We start from the raw sequence: 23,441 nt of genomic DNA, 5'->3' as shown, positions 1-23,441 counted from the left end.
TTGACAGAATGGTCAAACCAATCACAGAAAACAGCAAGAATGGTCCACTGGAGGGGTCTGGTGTGGAATTGACCGAATTAGATCGCGTCCAAGGTGGACAAAAATCAGACCCAGTACTCTCATACAATGACGAATAGTCATCGGCCGCTGGGTTTGCAAGCAGCGAAGCTGCACCTGGAGATGGCTCTACTTTGATGTAAGGAGCAGTGCACTGTTCTAAGCTGTGTCGAAACAGAGCCACAGAAATTCCAGGTGTTGAGACGGCGTGAGTGACGACTTCTGGCGGTTGATGATCAACCCTTAGCCAGCTTGGCCCGAATTAGGTCGTCCAAATATAGGATGGCTACCATACCCCCCCCCCCCCCTTAGAATGGAGGAGAGCCATTACTGCAGCCAGGATCTTTGTAAAGACTCTAGGCAGTTGCCAATCCGAATGGCAGCGCTGATGTCCATCGACAAGAGAAACTGCCCCAGATCAATGGACGCAATGACTGAGTGCAGAGATTCCATGCGGAAGGGACGCACCTTCAAATACCGATTTAACCCCTAAAGTGCTGAGGAGGAACCCGCACGATGACGCAGTGTATTGCCAGCAAAAAGGCACTGGCCTTTACCGGCAACCTCAGGATTCTGGAGCTGAAGAAGCGGTTGGGTGGACGAAGTGCGGAATCTATGGCATAGCGCTCTATTACGACATCCCGAACACAGGCTTCTGAGACTTGGGCTAGCCAAACCTTGCTGAACAGGGAGAGTCGCCCCCCCCCTCCCCCTCCCTTCCTCACACATCTGGCAGAAGACTTTGTGCGTGGGGTCTTAGACGCCATAAAGGTCTGGTCTTGAATGACGGTCTTATTCTCTGTTCTTGTTCCTGAGAGTTCCTTTTGGTATCCGATCTGCGAGGGCTAGAGCGGCAAAAAAAAATGAAATTTAAAAAAAAAAAAAAACACGCCTTCTCTGTGGGATTCTCTGTTGCCTAGAACAGTTTTGAGGCCGGTGCAAATTTTCCACCGTGGCCTCAAATATAATTTCGTCCAGTCTGGTGCCAAATAGACGTGAACCCACAAACGAGAGGTTAGTCAGAGACCTTTCTGTGTGGCTAAAATCTTGGAATAAAGATGCTTCCAAAGTTCAGCGTGTTGCTACTGACGCCACGGATGACGTCTAGGTAAACTTCAGAGAAATCTTCCCACCTGCTCGATCTGGCATGCAATGTCTGCGAGTTGCTCTGTAGAAGGCCAGGAGAGAATGCCTCTATGTAACTGCTTTGCCAGTCAGTGGCGGCCCTACTAACCCAAGTTAAAGCGAACACCGGCCTTAGAGCAGACCCCACTGCCTTGAAAGAGGATCTAGGTAAGGATTCTATTTTTCTGTCAAGGGTGTCCCCGAGAGAAGAGCCATAGGCAGCGTGGTGCGTTTTGCCAAACGGGACACAGGCGACCACAGGTGATGACGACCATTTTTTCACCAATTCCTCGAGAAAAGGGTACATGTCTAGTTGCTTCAGTTTCGTAAATCGTTTGCCAGGGAATCGAATATTCCCAACAAAGACATCATCAAAATCCTTGTGGGGAGGAAACATTTTCAGGGACCATTTAGGCCGCCGAAAGGAAAAAAGACGCCGCTGAAGTGGAGGGCGTCTGGTCGGACAGCCGAAAGGTGTCCCTTACCACTACCATCAGGCAGTCTTGCATGTTGGAGCCCGATGGGGACTGACCATTCACCCTCTGAGCAGCCATTGTCTCTGCAGGATGGTTGTGAGGTCGCTCCAGGGGAACCTGGGTGGGAAGGAAATGTCGGCGATCTGGAGGAATCCCATGAGCCAGAATGTCTTGTTCGCTTCCGTGGTCTAGCGCGAGAGTAATCTCTCTTGATAGTGACTTCTTCGCCGGATACATCCAGAAAAGAGGTAGACACACAGTCCAGCCTGTCTAAAATAGCACTAGATGCCAAGTTAACATCAGAGACCGCCTGTGCTAGGTAGCAGGCCCATTCTGGCTTATCAGAAAGAGAGGGCTAGATGGGCATCTAGTGCTTGTAGTAGGTTGTACGGCCACCTGTCTCTAAGAAATACAGTCTGTACAACATGTCTGCATGCAAATTTTGTCTTACAGCGAGAGCAAGCTTAATACGTGTCCGGACTCTTGAGTTCTGGAGTCTAACATGGTGCTGGGAGTCGCAGGGTTGTATCCTGTCTCTGCAAGCTATATTGCAGGAGGGGTGAAGCAGCAGGGTAGCTAGCTGCCAGGCAGAGCTTACCCGATCTGGAGCTGGTCTGGGGAGCTATAGGTTTTGCTACTTGCTTTCTGAAAAGTGCTACTGCTGTGGAATTATAGGTGTTAGCAAGGTGGTTAAAATGGCTCATGCCTGAAGAGGAGGAGGGCGGGCCTAAGCACTGCTCCAATGAAAAGGCTGGACGGTTTAAGCGCAGTTCTCTAAATAGGGGAGAGAAAGGGAAGGCAGGAGCTAAATTTGGAAGCACCCGAACCTTTTTATTACAGCCCGGCCAACGAAAAAAACATCAGGGAGAGACGAGCGGCAGGTATTTACAGTGCCACCGTAAATACTAGTAAGGTCCCGGCCAGCCGCAGCCGCGCAGGTCCAGGCCCCACCAGAATGCAAGGCCCAAGCTGGGTGCCCGGTCCGAGGACCCGACTACATACCGTCAGGGGCCACAGACATCCAGCCACAGGCCCTGGCAGAGCCAGAGCACTGGTGCAGTCAGAACCGCAGGGGACATATCCCCCAACCCAGGCCCACGCCATACTGCTCTTTATCAAAGTGCTCTAGGTGTACTGAGCGGCTGTGGAGAAAAAGAAAAAAAAACAGACAACATCCGAAAAGAAATCTCTGAAAACTGCACGGCTAGCCCTGACCCCAGTCTCCTCAGCACTGCATCCAGCACTTACTCACTTTCCACGTTAGAACCAATGACAGAGGAAGAAGTCTCCAGAGGCTGCTTCCCTTTGGTCGCCCCACCACCTGCGCTAGCGACCCTCTCCCCTCTAACCTCCTCCGGTCCCTTTCCCCAGCTCTCATTACTCCCCTCACCACTATCTGCAACCTCTATCTAAGCTTTGGCACTTTCCCATCATTTAAACACTCAATCATATCCCCTCTGCTTAAAAAAACTAACCCTGGACCCGAGTGATGCTGCCAACTACTGATCCATTTCAAACCTCCCCTTCATCTCCAAATTACTAGAGTGCCTGGTCTACTCCCGCTTAGACGCTTTCTCTGACAACTCACACCTCGACCCCCTCCAGTCTGGTTTCCGTTCTCTACACTTGACCGAAACTGCCCTCTCAAAAGAATCAAATGACCTGATGATGGCAAAGTCAAGGGGTGACTACTCCCTACTAATCCTCCTTGACACGTTTGCTGCATTTGACACTGTCGACTATGCTCTGCTCTATTGGTCTAAAGGACACTGCTCTGTCCTGTTCTCCTCCTACCTCTCTGACCGCACTTTCAGTGTCTCCTTTGCTGGCACCATTTCCTGTCCACTTCCTCTCCCTGTTGGGGTCCCCCAGGGCTTGGTCCTTGGTGCCCTTCTCTAGCTAAACAGCTCCAATGGGACAAACAATCCACAAATTTGGCCTCTAATACTATTATACTATCTCTATGCTGACTACACCCAACTATACACCTCTTCTCATGAGATCTCTGAACTATTCCTCCAAAATATCACTGACTGTCTGCTGTCTAATACTATGTCCTCCTTTCTTCTCAAACTTAAACTCTCTAAAACTGACCTCCTCGTCTTTCCGCCTTCCAACTGACCTCCCCTTAACATCTCTATTTCAGTGGCTGGCACCATCATAACCCCCAGACAGCATGCCCGCTGCCTTAGGGTCACACTGGACTCTGACCTCTCCTTTACACCCCACATCCAATCTCTGGCCCAAACATGCCGAATGCACCTCAGAAATATTGCTAAAATACGGCCGTTTCTCATCACTGAAACTATAAAGACACCCGTGGTCACCCTTATCCACTCCTGACTTGACTACTGCAACTTGCTATTAATGGGCCTCCCCCGCACCAGACTCTCCACTCCAATCCATACTAAATGTGGCAGCCAGGCTTATTTTTCTATCCAGCCGTTAACTCAGATGCCTCTGCACTATGCCAATCACTGCATTGGCTGCCCATCCACTGCAGAACTAAATTTAAACTCCTCCACCTCACGACACAAAGCTCTGCATGGCGCCACGCCAGCATACATCACCTCCCTCCTGTCCGTAGAGCACCCAGCCCGCTAACTCGGATCCGCTAACACACTCAGACTAAACACCCCTCTAATACGAACCTCACATGCACGCCTCCAGGACTTCACCAGAGCAGCACCCATCCTCTGGAACGCTCTACCCCAATGCATCCGGACAATATCCGATGCACGAAATTTCAGACGTGCCTTAAAATGCACCTCTTCAGGGAAGCATACCAAATCTCATGACCTAGTCTCCCCCCCGCCCCCTCCACTTATGGCTTCCCATATCTTCCACCCTGCCTATCACATACGATCTCTACCCCTACACCCCCTTACCTCCCCACCCAGTTTGCTTTCTAATAACCGTTTTCCACAAGAAATCTCCTACTGCCTGTGCCCCCCCCCCCCCCCTTGTACCTCCTGGACCACCCCCACCCCAATTGTTTTAAACTGATTGTACCTCATATTGTAATTGTTGTATTGTTTTGCATTTATCCCATGCTTGAAAGCGCTGTGGAATAAGTTGGCGCTATACATTTGTATAAATCTTTATTTAAAGATTATATTAATATCTTTAAATATATTAATCATTCTTAAAAAGGGGTTAAATATTTGTGGACAAGAACATTATCAAAATGAGACCACGATCAAGTTTCTAGGACAACTAGTTTTCTTTTTACGGGTGAAGAACTGATTTAAAAAAATTTTTTTTTTTTTTTTAAACAAAAACTCAAAACGCAACTTCAAGGTTGATGAGGCATGGGTTAACGTTATCCAATTGGCCAAAAAAAAAACTTAAAAACTCATTTTCTTATCAAATGGCAACTTTTGGGAGGGTACCCCCAAAATATGTGAACATTGATTTTTTTGTGACCACCCTAAAATTACTTATGGTCTGTAGCTTATTTAGGTGAATATAGAAGCTAATAATTAAGATGGCCCTCCAGCAGGCACAAATGGTATAGCTTCAGCTAATATTGTACTGATGCCTCATGGAATAGATGTGAAACAAAGAAAAACGATCTCAGGCTCCGTTTTTTTGTGCCTGATAAACATCATATGGGGGCTGCACTGCAGGAAAGTGGCTGCAATACACAGAGGAGACTGCTAGAGCGTGACTAATTGGCAAAAATCAGGTGAGTGGGATGGGGGGGGGGGGCGGGGGGGAAGTGTTTTCACCGGACTGGCCCTTTAATAAAGGGGAAATAAACTCTAAACAATTTATTGTCCCGTACCAGGCTCCCGTGTTTTGGATGAACAGCTGTCTCTGGCTATGCTTTGAAGCCTATACAAACCAGAAGCTTAAGTAGGTGTCAAATGTGAGATCTTTCTCCATGAGAAACTCCTAAGCTCTAATTTTTTTGGACAACGTTCACCACGCGGCGTAAATAGAGCAAATACTACTTTGATAGATCGGACTTTTACGGACTCTGCGATACTAAATATATATTTTTGGTTTTACGATTTAGATTTTTGGGGGACTATAACATGCGATGCTTTGATCGCTGCTGCAGTATGACGTAATGCTATAGCATTACGTCATACTGCAATTTGACAGGCAGTCTATCACCCCTCAGGGATGGCTTGATAGGCAATCTCCTAAGGCAGCCCTGGGGCCTTTCAGGAAGCCCCGGCTGCCATGACACCTGCATGGCTCACCCGTTCTCAGCGCGGGAAGGGGGGGTGGGGGGGGGCACATATGAGACCCCTGAACATCGTTCGGGGGATTTAAGTGCTGCTGTCAGAATTGACAGCGGCATGTAAAAGGTTCATAGCCGCAATCGGCCATGCGGCCGATTGCAGCCATTGCCTGCGGGTGTCTGCTGTAATAAACAGCTGACGCTTGCGCTGTATGAAGAGAGGTCACCCCGCAACCTATCTTCATACATACAGCCTGGAGCGTAAGAGGTTAAAATGGACATACCCTGGGTTGTTTTCCATATAACATTCAGAGGATGTATATCACACAGAGGGCTTTTTTCCTTATTGAAGAAGTGAGATAAATGAGCAATTGCACATCTAATCCTGATGAGTTCAAGTACAGATGTATATTTTATTAGTTTGGTTTTATTTCTGTATGTCAAAAGTGAAAATTGTCCCAAAAATCTAATAAAGTTAAATTACTGGATGCTAAATGACTAACGTGATATAAGATACAGAACAAATAAAAAAAATTGTATACAGATCTGAATGTAATCCTTGTTTTGCAATCTGCTAATAAAACAAAGTTTAAAAAAAGTTAAATTACTGCTCACAGAAAGATATCCATCCGTAGCTTTAGTTGTCACATTCTGAGTAACCAAGGTCAGAATTTGCACTCCTATCAGATGAAAGAATCTGTTGCACTAAATATTTCGGGTCATGGTTGAAATGTTAAAACTACTTTTATCAGATGAAACCTATAAAGTTACCTCGTAGCAAATGCAGGTTGAACTTCATGAGGATTGCGTCGATCTGACCAAAAAAACAGCAGTCTGTCAAATTTTGGCTCTATATCTGCAAACTGAGATTTGCCTTCAGGAAATATTCTAAGTACACCTCCATTTACCTGTAAGAAAGTAAATATAATTATATAAAGAGTTACAGCTTTAAAGGGGTCTTCAAGGCAAAATACTAACACTCAGTTATTCTGCAAAAGTTGATCGGCCGAGGTCTACCACTAAGGATCCTGAGCAATCAGCTGAGCAGCCTTGCTATCAGTGCCGCTACACAAAAGTCGGAGAAAAACCTGCTGCTCTGAACCCTGTGTAGGGGGACGACGCTTGTAACTACAGCAATAGCTCTCATTGATATCAATGGGTGCTGAGTGTAGTTACAAGTGCAGGCCCCTATACAGGGGTGAGAGTACCAGCCTCCGCTTCGACCTCTGTGTAGCAGCATCAACAGCGGGCGCCCGATCAGGTGGGATCCCAAACGGCAGGCCTTAGCTAATAAACTATTAATGACCTGGCAATAGGAGATGAACAGTATTTTGCCTGGGAAATACCTATAGTTTCATTAAAGCGACTCTAGTTCTGGACAAACAGACGTCTGCACCGCTTCTGACTACCTGATGTACACTGTATTTGTATGAATCAATAGTTTACATGGACAGCACTGGCCAGTCACAGTGCGCAACAGGTGGCCAGAAAAGCTTTACTGTAAGAGGAATGAGACTATGGAGTTCTCTCCTGAGGTCGTGATGGAGATAAGAGTTCAAAAGTGGCCTGGACATCTTTCGTGAGCAATACAATATTATAGCTTATACTAATTAACAATTTTGAAAGGGTCGGTGATCTGGGGATTACTTTGATTGCCAGATTAGTCAGGAGGGAATTTTTTTCCTTTAAAAATGGAGAGGATTGGCTTCTACCTCATTGTTTTTTTCTTTTGCTTTCTCCTGGATCAATGCTGGGGGGGGGGGGGGGTTTATAGGCTGAACAGGTTTGACATATGTCTATTTTGGCCTTACATAATATGTTACTATGGTCGAGGAAGAAGCGGATCAGTGACTGACCTGAGATAAAAGGCACAGGGTGATAAAACTCACTTCCCTCTCCTGTCCCTGGACTTTTTTTTAATGAATATAAATAAATGTAAAGAGATAAACACATAAACACACACACACACACACACACACACACACACACACACACACACACACACACACACACACACACACACACACAGTCACTTTAAGGCTGGGTTCATTTCACACTGGGCAGAAATTTTGTCCGGAATTTCGCTGCGGCACATCCGCCTGCGGACGCTAATCCCAGGATTAGCCAGCCATGTTGACAAGATTTCTCAGAAATCTCGTCCACACGGGACAGCAAATCCGCCGTATGTTCGTTTTTTTTTTTTCCTTCCGCTGTGGCCCAGCTCTCCTCTATGGGAGCGCCGGCCCCAGCGGAAAAGCATGCGGCCAGGCCGCTTCAAAGCCTGTGACGTAAATCTCGAAAAACACGAAGTTTTTCGCTGCGGCCAAACAGATTTCTGCCCGCAATCCGCCCAGAGTGAAACCAGCCTTAAACCGATGCAAGAACAGGGAGTTTTAGATCTCAGGGTATGCTCACATCTACATCGTGTCAACTCCCTTCACATTTCTGCAGAGTAAGGAAGACAAAACTGCCCTTTCAATGGAATCATATTACAAAGTGTGACAAAATCACAAATTTAAGTAGTTGTTCTTAATCTGCTTTCATTTTTATGAAGTACTATCCATGTATGTGCAGTTATTTAATAGGCTATTATGAGATTCCTACGTTTATAGAGGGAGATCACTATTCAGGGCCATTAACCCTTTCCAATCCACTGTCTGACCTGTGAAGACATAAGGCTGTACAGCTCCGATGTTGGTAGACATCTGGCGGGGTTCTCTTACTGTATATTGTCAGCCTCTCTGCTGTCAGAGCCTATCCATCATGTCACCTCATGCAGTACTGGCTTTAGCCAGCATATAGCGCTGTTGTATAATGGCAGAAAAAAAAAAAAGGAGTACGTAAGCCCCCTAGGAAAACCAGGATACAAATTGGATTGGAAGGGGTTAACACCAAGAGCGAGCTTACATGTCGCGGAACTGCTGCAGAATTACAGCTGCAGATTTCATGCTGAAATTCTGCAGCAATGTAGGTGAATGGTGGTTTACCCTACAACGCTCCAGAATGTACATTTACGTCATGGAGGCTCAGGGTTTGTAATGAGGGTGATCACAGGTTGATCATGTTCTAAACCAGTGTTCCCCAACTCTAGTCCTCAGGGACCGCCAACAGGTCATGTTTTCAGGATTTCCTCCGTGTTGCACAGGTAATGTAATTATGGTCGGTGCCTCAGACATTGCCAAAGATGTTCTTATCATAGGATATCCTGAAAACATGACCTGTTGGTGGTCCCTGAGGACTGGAGTTGGGGACCCCTGTTCTAAATAGGGTGCATGGTGGCGGTTTCTTACAACAGCTCCGATCAGCAGCACCACTGGTCGGAGCTGTTAAGTCTTTAAATGCCAGCAAGTCTGACAGCGGTATTTAAATGCCCTGATTTTCAGAGGACCCCAACGGCGCCCTGCAATGAGATTGTGGTGTTGCCATGGCAGCCGGGTGCCTTTTAAAGCCCCCCAGGACTGCTATCGCAGATTACATTATACCGGGATTTGATAGGCAATGTGATGGCATTACATCATACTGCAAGAGCAATCACGAAAGTGTGTGTCTACTATGGGGTCTAAAGAAAAATGTAAACATTAGTTTAAACCCCTAGGGATGCGGACCTGTCCCCCCTGCCGCCCTCTTAAAAAAACATAACTCTTTATTTATCCATTGATGTAGCTGTCCAAGGGCTTGATTTTTGCAGGACAAGTTGTATTTTTCAATAGTACTATATAGGTGTATTGAAAAACCTTTTAAAAAAAATTCTACGTGAATTTGGGAGGGTCTTGTTTCTACAGCGTACATACTGCAACAAAAATGACCTGATAACTTTATTCTATGGGTCCATATGATTACTAGGATACCAAATTTATATAGTTTTTTCTGCTGTACTATTATTTTTTTCAAAGATTTTCTGCCGCCATCTTCTGACAGCCATAACTTCTGTTTCAGTCGACATAGTTGTGCGAGGGCTCATTTTCTTGCGGGATGTCCTATAGTGTCGTTTGGTAACATTTTGGAGTACATATGACTTTTTGACTACTTTTTATTACAATTTTTCTTAGAGACGGGGTAACCCAAAAAAAAAAAGCACAAATCTGGCGCTCCATTTTTTTTTTTACTATATTCACCATGCGGGGTAAATAATGTGTTACTATGATAGAACAGATTTTTATTATTTATTATTTTATTTATTACCTTCTGGGCTGGAGCTGCTGCTGACTGTTATTTTGGTTCCTGTCCACCAACTTTGATAGCATCAGATCAGAAGTGAGGGACATATTAGATAGGGCTCTGCATCAAATGCTCTAACAATTGGTGTTATTCAGGATAGGAACCTTAGGGCAAGAGGATAGCGATTGATTGAAGCTAGGCTTGACTATTCCTCTTTCTAAAAGATTGGTCATTGTACTTTATGCCCTAGACAAATCCCTCTGGCAGCATCTCTTAAATTTTTTAGGTGGCAGATACCGACATTATTCTGGTATATCTAAAACCGGGTTATCTGTCCACGATTATTACAGATGGTTATCAAACCACTCGGTACCTCTGATCTATTTGATCGCAGCCGAGCTTTTTCAGACTCTGTTGGTATCACCTATTTAGAACCAGCATTGCTCATAGATGTATACCACGTTGTATGAACCATCTCACGTTGGGTTCTAATTTCTTTTTTGATATGGCTCATGATGAATCGCGAAAGCGATGAAACAGGTTGAGCGTACATAAAATATTCATAGAGCCTTGTGTTTGGACTAATATATACGTCCGTAAGACCTTCTATGGGTATATGGAAAGTATTTCATAGAAGCTGCTGTTTGGACCAATAAATAAGTCCATAAACAATATCTATTCTAAAATTAATGAGTTTAAAACTGGTAGGCACCTTAGTAAGTTATAATTTGACATTAGGATTGTTAACATTGCCACAGTATAATAGTCCATTATACCTTTAATATTCCCTACTAGGGGAGATTTGGCTTAGGGAAATTATTCCGACCTTAGCCAAATCACACACAGGTGCATCTCCCACCTAACCATCTGTGATCGATTTATCTATTTATTTACATTTGCTATGAGGACTCTTTCTTTGGTATTGGATTTTAGACTAATATAATTAAAGGTTATGTTTTAATTTGATAGGATTTCAGTTTATGAAAGGATTTTTATGGACACCGATACCAAATATGTTTTTTTGTTCTGCCTTTTAAATTCTATTATAAATATGGCAAAAAGTTTCTTTTCTTTTTAGCTTACCTTTTAGTTTTTTTTTTTTAATTAGTAAAACTTGTTAAAACTTTTAAGTTTCTTTTTAGCCCCAAAGGAGACTTGCGATGCTGTGATTGCTCCAGCAGTATGATTAAATCGCGATTTGACAGGTATTCTATCAAGCTACACCATGGCTTGATAGGTACTCTGCAATGGCAACCCTGGGGCCTTTCAGAAGGCCCCCGGCTACCATGACAACCACATGACAACCTGCAATCTTATCACGGGGGTACCAACGAACATCGGTAGGGGCATTTTAAAGGGTTAACAGCTCCGATGAGCAACGCTGCTGGTCGGAGATGTTGCGGGCAGGAGTCGGCTGTAAAGAACAGCGGGCCCCGCATTGTATGGAGCGGGAGCAATCTCAGATCTCCCTCCATACTTACCATGAAGATGTTAAGGGGTTAAAAAGGTTTTATTACTAGTAACAAAAATAAAAGTAACACATTTACTTAGATATGTACACCGCACAGTGTACATTGTCAGGAAAATAAAAAGACACACACAAGGGGCAAGAATAGAGCTTTTTTTTTTTTTTTTTTTTTTTTTTAATCACCCACTCTAAGAAAAAAAAAAGTCATATAATGCAATCCAAAAAGTCATATGTACTCTAAAATTATACCAATAGAAACTGCAGGACATCCTGCAGAAAGCGAGCCCTTACACAACTATGGCTACAAGAAAATATAAGAGTTCCGGCAGGCAGAAGATGGCAGCAGAATTCCACCCCCACCCCCCCCAAGATACTTTATATTTTAAAAATAGCACAGCACAAAATAAAAAACACAATTGTATAAACTTGGTATCGTAGTAATAGTACTGACCCACAGAAAAAAAAGTTATGTCATTTTTGCTGCAGAGTGTACAGCGTAGAAATAAGACACCCCCCAAAGACGGTGGAATTTCACTCCCCACCTCTCCATTTCACTCACCCCCTCCCCCATTTCACTCACCCCCTAAAAAGTTTTTCAGTACATTATATGGTACATTACATAGTACCACTGAAAATACAACGTGCGCCACAAAAAAAAACACACAAGACCTCAGAACAGCAAAGTTGATGGATAAAATTATACCCGAGTTATAACTGTCAAATGATGGCGGCAGACAATTATTTGATGTTTCTCCAAAGATATTTTACCTTTTAAAAGTGGTGAAAAAAATGTAACTTTGATATTGCTGTAATTGTACAAAGCCATATAGACATCATGTTTTTGCACCATACATACAAGACCGCTCCCAAAATAGCAGAATATCTGGGTTTTTCTTATCATTTCACTCCACTAATTTTTTTTTACATTTTTTAATACATTATAGAACCACTGAAAAATACAACTCCTCTAAAAAAAAAACGAGTTCTCAGAAAGCTGGATTGATAAAGTTATGATTTTCTCCAAATGGGAAGGAGAAACTAAAAACTAAACTGGACAAAAAGGGTCGCACCTTAAAGGGGTTGTCCCGCGGCGAAATGCAATTTTTTTTTCTTCAAACCTACCCCCGCATTCTGCCCCGTTAAAATCAATACCGTTTGTAATTTAAAAATCGCTTACCTCCTTCCCAGTTCGCGCATCTTCTTTTCTTCTTTTAAAGATGGCCGCCGGTCCTTTCCGAATGATGCACCGCGGTTTTCTCCCATGGTTCACCGCGGGTCTTCTCCCATAGTGCACTATAGGCTCTGTGCGGTCCATTGCCGATTCCAACCTCCTGATTGGCTGGAATCGGCACACGTGATGGGGCGGAGCTACGCGATGACGCGTAGAAAGGGCGGAGTCAGAACACCGCTCGTGCCCGGACCGACCAGAAGGGAGAAGACCCTTCTGCGCAAGCGCGCCTAATCGGGCGATTAGACGCTGAAATTAGACGGAGCCATGGAGACGGGAACGCCAGCAACGGAGTGGGTAAGTGAATAACTTCTGTGTGGCTCATATTTAATGCACGATGTATATTACAAAGTGCATTAATATGGCCATACAGAAGTGCTTAACCCCACTTGCTTTCGCGAGACAACCCCTTTAAGGTCTCCTGTCCACAGCAAAAAGACTTAAAAACTGCAGCGTTTCTCCCGCATGCGTGATCCGTGCCCCATAGGGATGCATTGGACACCCGCAGGTAGTTAAATACCTGAAGATGTCATTTTCCCTTGAGGCACGGATTGCGTGTGCGGGAAAACACCCGCAGCATGCTCCATTTTAGTGTGGGTCTCCCGCGGGGACAGCTCCTGCAGGCTTCTATTGAAGCCTATGGAAGCTGTCCAGATCCGCGGCACACCCGCAGCTGCATTTCTGCTCTCCAGCGCAGAGCGCAGGAGTTCAAAGAGAAGAATAGAGTGCACGGCGCATGCGCGCGGCACGCTACCAGCGTGCCGAGCACATCCGGCAGGCCAAATAAAAAGAAGATCCTACTGCGACGGAGGGCAGATCCGCAACGTTCGGACAGGTAAGTAATTCGTCTTTTTAGGCTTCATGTCCGCGGGAAAGGAGGGACCCACTGCAGGATTCTGCATGAAGGGGTTAATGAAAGGACTTGTGGCTCACGCAGGTTCAAATTGTAATGCACCTTATAAGAGGACCCCCCACCTATTGTGTCCCCCCCCCCCCCCCCTCCAAAATAAAAAAATAGATATCACAGCTCTAATTTATCCATCCACGTAGTGGTCGGACATGTTTTTTTTCGGGACAAGTTGTATTTTTCAGTGGTTCTATGTAATGTACTAAAAGACTTAAAACATTCTAAGTGGAGTGAAGTGGAGATAAAACAAAGCTCTACGATCTTTGTTGGGGGGTGGATTCTTCCTTCTTTTGGTGTACACACTGCTACAAAACTGAGATAACTTTATTACGTGGGTCGGTACAATTACTACGATATCAGATCTATAGTTTTTTTTGCTGTATTGCTTTAAAAATATAAAACAACTGGCACCATAGCTTTTTTATTTTTCCATTTACGTAGCTGTACCAGGGTTCATTTTCTGTGGGATATCCTGTAGTTTCTATTGGTACCATTTTGTAGCACACTTTTTGATCGCTTTTTATAACATTTTTGCTTAGAGCCAGAGTGGGGTTTTTTTCTGACGACGTTCACTCTGTAGGATAAATCATATGTTACTTTGATAAAGTAACAAACTTTGATAACTTTTATGGATGCAGCGATACCAAATACGCTTTTGGGTTTTAGCATATTCTTAACATATTATAAACATAGGAAGTATATATTCTTTAACTTTAATAAAAATTTCTATAGCCTTTTTTAAAACCGATTTTTACATTTTTTAGTTATAGGGGACAAGAACTTGTGATGGTTTGATGCAGTATGATGCAATACCATAGTATTACATTATATTGCAATCTGACAGGCAACCTATCAAGCCACAGGCATGGCTTCATAGGCAATCTGCAAAGGCAGCCGTAGGGGATTTCAGAAGGTCCCCGGCTGCCATGGCAACCGCATGCCACCCTGCGATCTCACTGCGGGGTCTTATTCGGAACCCTCAAACATCGATCAGTGTATTCATATGCTGCTAGCAGAATTGCCAATGAGATTTAAAGAGTTAAAAGTTCCGATCAGCAGAAGTGCTGATTGGAGCTGGTGTGGGAGGGTGTCAGCTGTAAGAAACAACCAGCACCTGCATTTTATAGAGCGGGATGAGCTCCAATCCCCCTCTATACAAAACCCGAACCTACATCATGTAACTGTACGTGGAGCGTTAAGAAGTTAAGAAAACTACTGCATATACCAGGTGAGGCAGCGCTGTTATCCGGGTGCCCATCACCACCCTGTCTGACGGGGCACCATAGATGTGCCACCAGATGACTTGTTCGTTTAAGATACCTTGGCATCCCAATTCTTATTCAAATAATATATGCAAGTAATGCATCTTCCATCCCCGTTTGGGTTGTCAACGTGTCGCACGTAGCCCGTTCCTTTCCCGGGGTAACAAGCCACCATCGCCTGTTCAACAACAACAGAAGACTATTTTACACATTATTAACAAAATAATTAACAGAAAAGCAAAAAATAAATAAATAAAATAAATATAAATATTCGTTTCAAAACTTGTAATACAAAATATAAACATTCATCTTATTCTGAGTCCTTGACATTATTTCCATCACCTAAGAGAAAAGATCACAATTCACACTATCAAAAAAAAAAAAAAAAAGATAAAAATATTAATACATTGTTAGACGCTCCCCAACCGTATACAGTCTATTATACAACAACCTAGCAGCTTACTTTTTCCCCATCTCTCCAGAACTGCTCCCGCCTAAGAAAACGGTTTTCTGGAACCACAGAACTGCATACTGATCTATTTATCTCGTACAGAGCACCTATATAGGTCTTTTTGTGAAAGGCTGCGGCGTTTCAGAACAGATTCTCTATAAGACCTAATATATCGCTGGAGGGCAAGATGACCTGGCTTAGGCTCACGTGTTTTGGCCATGTATTGCAAACAGTCGCTAGAAAAATCTATAATGCTTGGAAGAAAAAAAAAAAAAAAAAAAAAAATCTGTGGCAAAACACCTGGCTGCCAAAGGACAAAATGGCTGAGACTATCAAAGCCAATACATCAAAGCATGGATACCACACAACTGAAAGAAGCAATGCAAAACCGAAAAACAAGGAGGGAGCTTGCCTTCAGGGTCATGAACAACTAACAATTGCTTATGGGTGGCATTCGTTACGTGCCTATAGAGAACAATAAGCTCACTCGTGAGTATTTTGCGGCAAAATAGAACATACTGCGATATTTTTTTGCGCTCGCATATTCTGCAAATCTCACACACAAGTGTAAACAAACCAGAGTAAGGCAAATGTATTTGATTGCCTGTAAATTACCTTGTTTCACACACACACTTAATACACAGTAATCTTGCGCTCATATGAGTCTGGCTTAAGGTTCTGCTTGCCTGCTCTGTCCGGGGAACAGGAAAGTGGAATCCCCGCAGCTGAACAGCACACTCTCAGGACGGAACCAAACAGCTTCAATAGACTATAATGAGGTCCACCCACTTCCCAATGGAATAATGATCACTGCATGCTACACCTTTTCTTCCGGCATTTTAAGCCGGATCTGCAATGGAACCTCCACCAGGAAGTTCCAGCGCAGATGTGACACGGGCCTTAGATTTGTCCACATCTGTCACCCAAATATACACTGGCATGTATTTAACATATGCAACAGGAAAAGCTCATGATGTATATGGATGCCTGCAGCTTTTACATGATATTCATACAGAGGTCTTGTGTCGGATTTCATATGTAACACTTGACACTCAGAACTCTTTGACGATATTTAAATATTCCACGCATTTCTCTCTAGGTCTGCAGCGTGACAAAAAACCCAACACATCTACACAAATGTACGTGAACCTTTAGGTTCGTATTTTAAGAGGTTACAAATGTTGCAGCATGTTGCTTCTGCAGCTTATATGTGTATGAACCCGCAGAGCGCCATTTACCAGCAGATCAGCCTTTAATGGCTCCGAGACCTTTCACACGGAACAATCATTCAAATAATCGTGCAAAAATGAAGAACCATCGTCCGCAGTAAACACAGTCTATGACTGAGGGAGCATTTCTTTCCCCATCATTTGTTAGTCATTTTATGCAAGCATGGATATTAAGGTTGGTTGTTTACTGATCGTTCTGTGTAAAAGGCGATCATTCGCAGACCATTGATAGGGGTTTCCAGACTCTGATAGACTAACGATGGACTGAATGTACTATGATGAAAATATTAAATTTAAAAAATATATATCTATCTGGCCCTTGTGAGAAGCCCTTTTCCATGGAAAGCACACGGCCTGTTTGCTCGTTCCAACAAATAATCGCTCCATGGAAAAGGGCTTCTCACAAGGGCCGAATATTTCCACCTGTACGCCCCGAGACACAGAGCTACAAAATTCCATCGGTCTTACTGGATTTTGATGCAGAATTTCCTGTGGCTTGTGGTGCGTGTTGATGGTCAATTTTGCCAGTGTGAGCAGCCTTTCATCTCCCTCCTATCTCCACTCCTGAACAACCTAAGCAGTCATGAAAGCATCACAACACCCTCTTAGTCCGGAGCTACATGGAGACTACTTAAAGGAATTCACACAGCTGCATTTCACAGTAAAGCGCTCCACTACACAACACTTATATGATTACCCTTTCTGGATCATCATAGGCAGGCTTCACGTCTGTGTTGGAGGTTTCGTCACAGACATAGCTGAAAATAATGTAAGAAAAAGCGCTGCATGCAGCACTTTCTTCTGTCCAAAAGCTGGACAGCTGGGATGAAAGCAGACGGCCCGTATACTAGTCAATGGTGTCTGTCTGGCGCTGTTCGGTTCCTTCCAGAGACAGAACCAGTCGGCCGTGGGGATTCCCCTTTCCTCCTCTGTGAGCAGAACAGCGAAATCCCCAGTGCAAGTGTGAACCACCCTAAGTTTGTGCTCACACGGCTGTGAACCCAGCCATGATCTTTTTTATATTTCCAGCACTGACGCTTAGCGATGATGCGGATACCCACAGCCCATAACAATGTAATTGCGTATGGGCTGCGGGTATATCAGCGACCATAGAGAACAATCTCATGTATCGATACGTGGCAAAATTAGAACATGCTGCATTTTATTTCGCACTCTCACAGATTATGCAACTCCAGACTGCTATTATGTCCGAACTGCGTAAGCTAATAGATTACCTACAAGCTACACGGTCATATGGAGCCCGCAGAATACGCAATTCCTATATGGCCGTATGGACTTTAGTGAATGAGAACTTAAAATCGCAACACTTTGTCGCGATATTACTTTTGTGTTTTAGTGCACCTTTTCATTGTGATCAGTGCTCTAAATGGCCAAACAGAGCAGAAAGCGGTTGAAAAATCGCAGCAAACGCATGTCTGCGAAGCTCCATTGATTTCAATGGGAGCGTTATACTGCAAGGTTCAAAACACTGCGTTATTCGCAGTAAAAAGCGCCTGTGCATGAGAGGCCTTAACCCCTTAGTGAACAGCCCATAGTCTTTTTACATCCTGCCCAAGGGGGCTTTATTCCCTGAGGACGTAAAAACATGTGTCCTGCAGGGATTAAAGCCACGTGGGCTATGGACGTGACAGCTCCATGCTGTGGGTGCCCGCAGGTAGCCGACAGCCTAGAGCCGTCATCCTGGGCTGCGGGCAGTTCCCCCAGCAATGCGATCAGCGCTATTCAATGGATAGTGCCGATCGCAAAAAAGTGCAAAAAAGTTAACTGCCCTCATGGCTCGGATCCATGGGGGCAGCTGAGATTACTCATCCCTGTCCTCCGCGTTGTCCCCTGCTGATCTGGTCCTCCCGGACCCGCCGCCGCTCTTCTGCGCATGCGGAATGGATAGCGGCGATCACGAAAAAGTATTAAAAAAGTGAAAATAAAAGTACAAGTTTCACCTCCCCTTATTGATCGGATCCATGAGGGGGAGGTGAAAATACTCACCTCGGGTCCTCTGCGATGTCCCGGTATTCCAGGGCCTGAAGTCCCCTTCTGTGTATGAGCGCCAAATAATCAGGCGCGTGCACAGAGGGGCTCAGGCCCCGGGAAACTCCAAATCCCTTTGCTCCTGGCTACCATGTGTAGCCAGGAGCAGAGAGATGTCACTGGGGACATGATCACGGTTATCAAATGGATAACAGTGATCATTTAATCCTTTCCAATCCACTGACATCTTCCTACATTCTGATTGAAGCTTGTACAGCTCCAACGTCAGAAGACGTCTGACAGGGTATTCTTACCGTCTATTGCCAGCCCTTCCGCTGTCGGAGCCTCTCTGGCGCACATACACTGGCTTTAGCCAGCAGATGGCACCGTTGTATAACAGCAAAAAGAGAGCCTTTTAGGAAACCCCGAATCCAAAATTGGACTGGAAAGGGTTAAAGTAAAAAAAGTGTGTTAAAAAGTTTCAGCGGCTTACATTACAGCTCCCCTCACGGATCATATCCGTGAGGGAAGATTAAAGTACGTAGCTAAGGCACCTGGATTTATCTGCAAACCTTACCCCAGCTTCTGCACATACGCCCGTCGCCAAAATGGCGGGCGCATGAGCAAAAGCCATGGAATGCCAGGATAATTTAATTTCTCCCCGGTCCTGGCTACAAAACTGAGCCAAGAGCCTGGAGATTTCACGGGTGGGGGAGGCCACGGTGAGCAGTTCCTGGTCACGTGTTCGCCATTATCCAATGGATAATGGCGATCACATAAAAGTTTTTTAAAAATTGAAGTTTCATCTGCCCTCACCGATGCAGTCGGTGAGAGGAGATGAAACTTTTTACCGGAGGCTTTCGTATTTGAACCCCAATGCGATCCTGCTCCGTAAATCTTCCCGGATTCTGCACATGCGACCGCCAGCAAAATGCCGGACACATGCGCAGGAGGCAGGGACCACAGGAAACTTAAAACCTCCTTGCTCCCAGGCGACCAGCAGTCGCGAGAGTCTGGAGCAGTGACCTCGTTCTGCGGTCCCCGGTCACGTGATAAAGGTAGCGATCTACCTTAGGCCGGTCTCACATGACCGGATAGGAATTACGGATTCCGCATGCATATGATTCGCGGTAATACGCAGATCACATTGGATTACACAATTGCGCTCACATTAGTGGGTCTAATTACATAATCCACTCACAGAAAAGACAACGCAGCAGGTTCTATTTTACTGCGAATATCCGCAACATAAAGCCCATTGTGCTCCATGGTCGTGGATATACGCGCAGCCTATACGCAACTACATTGTGTACGGGCTGCGGGTACCCATGTCATCGCTAAGCAACGGTACAGGAAATACAAACAAAAAAAAAGGTGTACTGCGCATGACCACCCGTGTGAGTAGACAGGTATGCGCAGTACATTACGCAGCCATACGCAGGGTCACAGGCGGGCTCACAGCTGGGATCCGCTGCGGGCCTCCGGAAGCGGATTCCACATACAGCTGTGTGAGCCCGGCGTTATTCAGACCGCTACCTGTAATACTTAATGTACAAGAAGCCCGGGGAACGCTCGCCTTCCTGCAGTCCCAGGAGTAGCTTGTTAAGCACCTTATGTGCGAGACGGGCACATCTCATCAAGCTTACGAAGCCTCACAGAGCGCCACTTTTTATACCCCGTACCCGCCACTGAAGTCAAAAAATTCCCTCCAAAAAGCATGAGAGGAGGGGGATACCCGGTTTTATTGCCCCATGTACCCATCCCAACCAGGTCTCCGTAATTACCCCTGTCTTTGGAAATACCACACAGTTCACATTATTTTTAGGGAGTCAATTTTTATACCATACAAGTGAGCAATGGGACCTGGAATTTATTCAGTTGTACCCTGCAATCCAACGGGTGTTCCCTCCAATATAGGCCTTGCCATGGGTAGATTAGGGCCACAACGGGAATGTTTCTGAACACGGGACAAAAGGGTATCCATTTTGGGGTTAACATCTTCATTCCTATGTACACTGTACAAAAAAAAAAAATTTTAAATTGACAAAATTGCCAAAAAATGAAAATCTTATTTTCCTTCTGCTTTGCTTAGATTCATTCAAATACTGTGGGGTCAAAATACGCAGTACACCCCTAAGTGTATACCTCAAGGGGTCTAGTTTTCAATACGGGGTCATTTGTGGGGGTTCCTTATCGTTTTGGCCGCTCAATGGCTCTACAAGTGGGCAATGGGGCCTGGAATTTATTCAGTTGTACCCTGAAATCCAACGGGTGCTCCTTCCATTATAGGCCTAGCCATGTGTCCTGTAAGTAGATTAGGGCCACAAAGGGTATGTTACTGAACACGGGACAAACAGGGGGATCCATTTGGGGTGAAAGTTTTTATTTAAATGTGTGCTGTACAAAAAAAAAAAAAATTAAATTGACAGAATTGCCCAAAAAATGGAAATCGTTAATTTTTTTCCTACTGCTTTGCTTAGATTTATTGTAGGGTTAAAAATCCACAGTAGGGTCATTCCGTGTCAGTTCAACCAACGCTCCCGGTCGACCATCTCAGATTTCAATGAAACTTTGCACAAAGATAGACCCTGACCCTAAACTAAGATAGCCAGAATATTAGGCTTCAAAGTGCTTTGGTTCACGAGCTACAGGTCTTAATCTAGGGGGTTGTCATGTGATTACAGCGCGCAACCTGAAAAAAGTGGCGATTTCAATCCATTGCCAAGCCAGTTCTAATGACTCTAGAGCAATGAAACTTTACACACTAGGAGAACTTTTGGTGCTGAATCCAGCTAAGCTACTCAGACTGCCACTCTTATCATCATTCTGCCACCATTGCATGTCAAAGTAGCTGAAAAATTCTATCGCGCAAAATAAAACTCATATTTTAAGCAGTAATAACTCATAATAAATTCATAGCTGAGTTGGATTGCATTGATCAATGTGTACTCCATAGAAATGTTTCTCATTATTCCCATTATGGACCCAAAAGGATGCATAGCTCTTAAGATACAATGAGCCAAAAAAGGCAAAACACACTTTTTTGCAAATTTTTCCCTTTTTCAAAGGCGAAAATCGGAATGTACTCCATTTTTATTTTTTTTCATTTTTGTTCTATTTGGAAGAGAATTTTTTGCTCTACAAGATTCAATGTTTTTCAATTTGTTCCCAGACCTTCTAGATGGGAAAATATCAATGCCTGTGAAGGTCCTATGCACTCGCGGAGGTCAAATAATAAAATAAGTGTAAGTTTTGCATGGATGTATAATTAGTTTAGAAATCATGAGAAGGTAAATTATTTTTGGAATGAGACAACTTTTTGTGCTCAAGAAACTTATGTGATCAAAAATTGCATGGTGAGTTCAGGTGAGCCTCAAGCTTTGGCCTAAGATGGTCAGAATATCATTGAGTGTTGCATAATGATTGTGGTATATTACAGTGATCACTGGGCTTATTTAGCACTCTATCCATATTGGAGACTAAGATTATGTAAGGCTAGCATTTGTGTAATAAATAACTAGTTATGTGATCAAAAATTGCATGGCGAGTTCACGTGAGCCTGAACTAGTTATTTATTACAGAAATGCTAGCCTTAGATAATCTTAGTCTCCAATATGGATAGAGTGCTAAATAAGCCCAGTGATCACTGTAATATACCACAATCATTATGCAACACTCAATGATATTCTGACCATCTTAGGCCAAAGCTTGGGGCTCACCTGAACTCGCCATGCAATTTTTGATCACATAAGTTTCTTGAGCACAAAAAGTTGTCTCATTCCAAAAATAATTTACCTTCTCATGATTTCTAAACTAATTATTCATCCATGCAAAACTTACACTTATTTTATTATTTGACCTCCGCGAGTGCATAGGACCTTTACAGGCATTGATATTTTCCCATCTAGAAGGTCTGGGAACAAAATGAAAAACATTGAATCTTGTAGAGCAAAAAATTCTCTTCCAAATAGAACAAAAATGGAGTACATTCCGATTTTCGCCTTTGAAAAAGGGAAAAATTAGCAAAAAAGTGTTTTTTGCCATTTTTGACTCATTGTATCTTAAGAGCTATGCATCCTTTTGGGTCCATAATGGGAATAATGAGAAACATTTCTATGGAGTACACATTGATAAATTCATAGCCGAGTTGGATTGCATTGATTATGAGTTATTACTGCTTAAAATATGAGTTTTATTTATTTTGCGCGATAGAATTTTTCAGCTACTTTGACATGCAATGGTGGCAGAATGATGATAAGAGTGGCAGTCTGAGTAGCTTAGCTGGATTCAGCACCAAAAGTTCTCCTAGTGTGTAAAGTTTCATTGCTCTAGAGTCATTAGAACTGGCTTGGCAATGGATTGAAATCGCCACTTTTTTCAGGTTGCGCGCTGTAATCACATGACAACCCCCTAGATTAAGACCTGTAGCTCGTGAACCAAAGCACTTTGAAGCCTAATATTCTGGCTATCTTAGTTTAGGGTCAGGGTCTATCTTTGTGCAAAGTTTCATTGAAATCTGAGATGGTCGACCGGGAGCGTTGGTTGAACTGACACGGAATGACCCAGTACACACGTAGATGAATTTGCTAAGGGGTCTAGTTTTCAAAATGGGGTCCTCTAAAGTTTTGGCCACCCAAGAACTCTACAAGTGTGGTATGGAGGAATAAAAGGCCTTCAAGCAAAATCTATGTTCTAAAAGCCACCGACTACTCCTTTCATTGTGGGCCCCGTTGTGCATCCAGACATAAGATTAGGGCCACAATGGATATATTTCTGAAAACAGGACAAACAGGAGTATGCATTTTGGGGTGCAAGTCTTCATTCATGTGTGTGCTGTACAAAACAAAGCTGTTTTTAAAATGACGGAATTGCCACAAAAAAAGGGGGGGGGGGGGAATA

The 23,441-nt window shown here is 44.0% G+C and overlaps 1 protein-coding gene across 2 annotated transcripts in view; it reads right to left on the bottom strand.

The window, feature by feature from the left end:
* Nucleotides 1–23,441, bottom strand: part of EGLN1 (egl-9 family hypoxia inducible factor 1) — a 48,404-nt gene that overhangs the window by 21,880 nt on the left and 3,083 nt on the right. Inside the window, exons 2-3 of one of the 2 annotated variants that reach the window (XM_066596037.1) lie at nt 14,932–15,051; nt 6,622–6,758 (exon numbers count right to left, since the gene is read on the bottom strand). In XM_066596037.1, the coding sequence (XP_066452134.1) occupies nt 6,622–6,758; nt 14,932–15,051 (257 nt within the window). The remainder of the gene's footprint in view (nt 1–6,621; nt 6,759–14,931; nt 15,052–23,441) is intronic. The other variant, XM_066596038.1, reaches the window with a different exon arrangement.

The sequence above is a fragment of the Eleutherodactylus coqui genome, chromosome 3 (genome assembly GCF_035609145.1).
Source record: "Eleutherodactylus coqui strain aEleCoq1 chromosome 3, aEleCoq1.hap1, whole genome shotgun sequence".
Classification (NCBI taxonomy): Eukaryota; Metazoa; Chordata; class Amphibia; order Anura; family Eleutherodactylidae; genus Eleutherodactylus; species Eleutherodactylus coqui.
This window is presented reverse-complemented; position numbering and strand designations above follow the sequence as displayed.